This window comes from Haliotis asinina, chromosome 1 (assembly GCF_037392515.1).
Source record: "Haliotis asinina isolate JCU_RB_2024 chromosome 1, JCU_Hal_asi_v2, whole genome shotgun sequence".
NCBI lineage: Eukaryota > Metazoa > Mollusca > Gastropoda > Lepetellida > Haliotidae > Haliotis > Haliotis asinina.
The window spans coordinates 49,418,626-49,422,733 of NC_090280.1; the positions used below are offsets into that span (position 1 = coordinate 49,418,626).

Below are 4,108 nucleotides of genomic sequence, written 5' to 3' on the forward strand. Positions count from 1 at the left end.
TGCTGCCTGACTTTGAACTGCAACGCAAGAGGAAAGGATTACACGCATTGTTTTGACGAGGAAACATATGATACTATTCTCTCACTTGTGCAAGGTACTTTTCAAACGCCAGTTGCCGTAAGAACCAGAGGTCAGCGAAACGCCATTGTCCGGTATTGGAGAAGGAAACAGGACTTCTCCGCAGGCACCGAGCCAAACAATATACTGTATTTTAGAGGGAAGCCAGTGGTGAAACGAACGGATGTTGCTAAGGTTGTCGAACATGCATTTCATAGTCAGAAATCAGCAGGATACCATCAGCTATGGCATTTGGCAGCTGATTCCATGTCAGGACTTACGGAAAGATCCATACGGAGAGAACTACGCACGAAAGAGAAATATGCCATCCACACTGCTACACTGCTAAGTTTACAAATAAAGCTATCATCAGACCAGTCAGGGCAAAGTGTGTGCAATCCCACCATCAAGTGGATCTCGTAGATTTCAGCAGAAATGCTGTTAGATGGCAAGGCAAAACTTATAAGTTCATACTGTCTCTTGTGGATGTTTTCAGTAGATACACATGGCTTGTGGCGTTGCTAACAAAGAAGAGCAGGGGTGTAGCCAGTGCTTTACGTGTAATCTATGAAGAACATGACTCACCTAGGAAGTTGCAGATGGACCAAGGTGTCGAATTTAAGGGGCATGTAAATGAACTTTGTAAAAACCTTAAAATAAAACCAATACGCAGTAGACCGTACTATCCCCAGTCTCAAGGAAAGGTGGAGAGATCACACAGACAACTGAGAAAGAAGATAATGTATGACTTTGTAACTATGGGCGCCAAGGGTGTGAACTGGACATCACATTTGCGGAGATATGCCTCAATAATGAATAATGAAAAGAAGGAATGTTTAGGTTGGCAGAGTCCATTTGAAGTGTACTTCGGAAGAAAATCCAACATTGTTGTAGACATGGATTCAGATGACTTCAATGCTGATATTGTGAATGAAAATACTGAAGAACGTAATGCCATGGACAGATTGAAGCAAAGTAAATACGCTACTCAGGCCAGAAAGCGTGCTGAAGTAGCGACAAAGAAATCAAATAGACGCAGTGTGGCTAGACAACGAAGACTATATCCCCCGTCAGTGTACAGTGTTGGTGACGATGTATTATGCAAATATAGTTCAAAAAAGGGAAAACTGGCTCCCAAGAAACAGCACATTGTAAAAGGGAAAATACTTGCACGGAAGTTAAAATCATCGATGTATATGATTTCATTCACAAATCCTATAACAGGAGAAGAGCACACGTCCGAATGGATGTCAGTCGATAAGTTGTCAAGTTCCACAATTGATGCTGAAGTAAAACGAAAGCAAAGAGCGACGTCCAGATCACAACGCAACACCGAGCGAAGTATCGTATACCACTGTTGGACACGGATAGACCATTTGCATCTATAGGCACATCGTTTACGACCCCCCAGGAAACGGCGACTGTCAGTTTGCAGCCTTATGTCACCTTTTAGCAAAGATTGGTATATTCCGTTCCTCTAGGACACTTCGGGAACAGGTAGTGAGTTATCTCATAGAGCATCCCTATACACCAGATGGATTTCCCTTGGAACTTTATACCGGTGAAGAATGGGACACATATATAGCTGGTATGCTAGAAGCTGGTACCTACGGTGACCATATAACACTACAATCGGTCTCAGATGTGTTTAATGTCAACATAATTGTGCATTCATCCCTTGGCATAGATGCAACAGTTAATATCGTTCCCACGGACAGTGTAGCCATTTACGCTCTCAATCTTGGTCATTTTGCTGAAGAAGAAGGCGAACACTATCTTGCACTGCAGGTGCATGGGACTCCAAATGAAGAGCAAGTACCAGTATATGATTATCAACATCCATTACGAACAGAAACAACAGATGTGCCAAGACAGGAGTCTGTTAACAACAGTGACGATAAAGAATTCAATTCCCGTGATTCATCATCACCATGTGATGACCGTTGTTCATCTGAATTCGAAGGAATCAGAGCGGAAAATTCAAGACAAAGCTTGTACGGAAAACGTACCAGCAACGAAGAACAAGGGCATTCTCCACACACTGAGCAGGAATCTGCAGACACTGAGCAGGAATCTACAGACACTGGGGAGTCAAAGCAAGTGTCTGATGACAACGGCAGTGATGAAGAAAAATGTGATGATTATGACTTGGACGGGAACAGAAAGGGCGCGTCAACAGAAACCTTACACAGCGATGAAGAGCAAGATCATTGTTTGCTCACTGAACAAGGCTCTGGCACGACAAACAGCAGCGACAGAGAACAGAATGTCCCACGACAAGATAGTTCACCCATTGATCAGGAGCTTTTAGAAACGGAAGCAAGTGAAAATGCAACACCAACACGAGACCAGAATAGTAGCGACGAGGAAGTTCTCAAGCGAAGAAGATCTCAATATGGAAGGTATTGATTATGTTCCACAAGAATATGAACAAGCTGCTTTTGCTGACTTACCAAACGAAGTTGTGTGTCTTATTATTGAACTGTCTTTACAGAAAGCCCTTCAATCTTCTGACCGATTATTGTGCAAAACAATATTATCTTTCTTGCAAGTTTCACATCAATTTCGTTCACATACTAAGTCATTTCTCCATCTGCGACCACGAATTTACTGCCCACATATCACTCTTGAAAGAATTGTAAGTGTGCGAAAACTAATAATGAACTATGGTAAAGGAAGCGGCGTAGCAATAGAACTCAAACGAATTGTGAGTCATATAAAGTGGATCAACGCGTGGTTAATTATAGAAAAGAATCCGTGTGGGTGGTACACAATAAAAGACATATTTTGGAAAAAGTAGTGTTTGAAAGACTCCATACTATCATGTGTTGCTCAGCGTTATCGAAATTATTGGATTGACATGACATGTTGGAACCATGTAAGTTTATGGTTTGGACGTAGTCCTGTTGCTGAAACATGATTTAAATGTCGCCATAACTCATCCCTGAGCAATGTAAGTATGAATGACCGCATCGAGGAAATGCCTTGGGTGTATTGATCATTGGAACATGATTGTGACCCTTCACGTGAAATGGACACTTATTGCAATATGAAAGAAGTCACTTATGACAAAGCACCTCACTAAAATCACTACAGTTTTCACTACACTACAATTTCATAGAATTCCACATATTTTCTTACAAATAACCGCACCAACCCCTCCACGTAAGTGATGGATTACATATGACAGACTTTGCAAGAGTCAGTAACTGTTGTCTGTTTTAGTTCTACATGAATGTACTCGGAGGTGACCACGGTAATGTGGAACAAACAAAGGACCTTTAATTTTGTTCATTGAAAATGTCATATATGCGTTTATGGATTCAATGTTTTGAAGTCGACTCACTATGTCAAAATACCTAATGTTTTTATAATAAATATAATAAATATAATAAATATTATATCATGGCGATTCTACCCTGTCTAATTCAAATTCACGAACATTCAATTACACATGTACCTGTTACTGGGTATAAATTATAGAAATAGAGACGAATATTCCCGTTATCTCCCTATTAAATCGGCATTGAGGACATTGAAATCAGTGTTCTAGTTACTCAGGAATTAAAAATGAATAAAAGCTGTTATTACTATTAATACTTGGAATTCGACTTTCGTTTTAACTTACAAGGAATGTGAGATCTTATTACAATTTGCCGCACCTGGTTTTACAATTTGCCGCAGTTTATTACAATATGCCGCGTCTGTTATTACAATTTGCCGGACCTCTTATTACAATTTGCCGCACTTGTTATTACCATTTACACGCACTTTGGTACAAGTTACAGTACCCGACTTCGAGTGTGGACTTAAGGGATTTGGATAAAATAGTGTGTATTATTTATAATATTTTTTTAAACATAAGAGTGGTGGGATGGGTCCGTGGTGAAGACGAACACAGGTTGGAATTCGACTTTCATTGGAAATTATAAGGAATGAGAGATGTTATAACAATTTGCTGCACCTGGTATTACAATTTGCAGCGTCTGTTACTACAATTTGCCGCAGTTTATTACAATTTGCCGCACTTTGGTACAAGTTATAGTAACCG

General features: G+C 40.2%; 1 protein-coding gene across 1 annotated transcript; it reads left to right on the forward strand.

Moving 5' to 3' along the window:
• Positions 1-815: 815 nt before the first annotated feature.
• On the forward strand, positions 816-2,466 carry LOC137273307 (uncharacterized G-patch domain protein DDB_G0278987-like). Its single transcript, XM_067805877.1, has 2 exons — positions 816-1,032; positions 1,745-2,466. The coding sequence occupies exons 1-2, from the start codon at positions 816-818 to the stop codon at positions 2,464-2,466; spliced, it is 939 nt and encodes a 312-aa protein (XP_067661978.1).
• Positions 2,467-4,108: the final 1,642 nt, after the last annotated feature.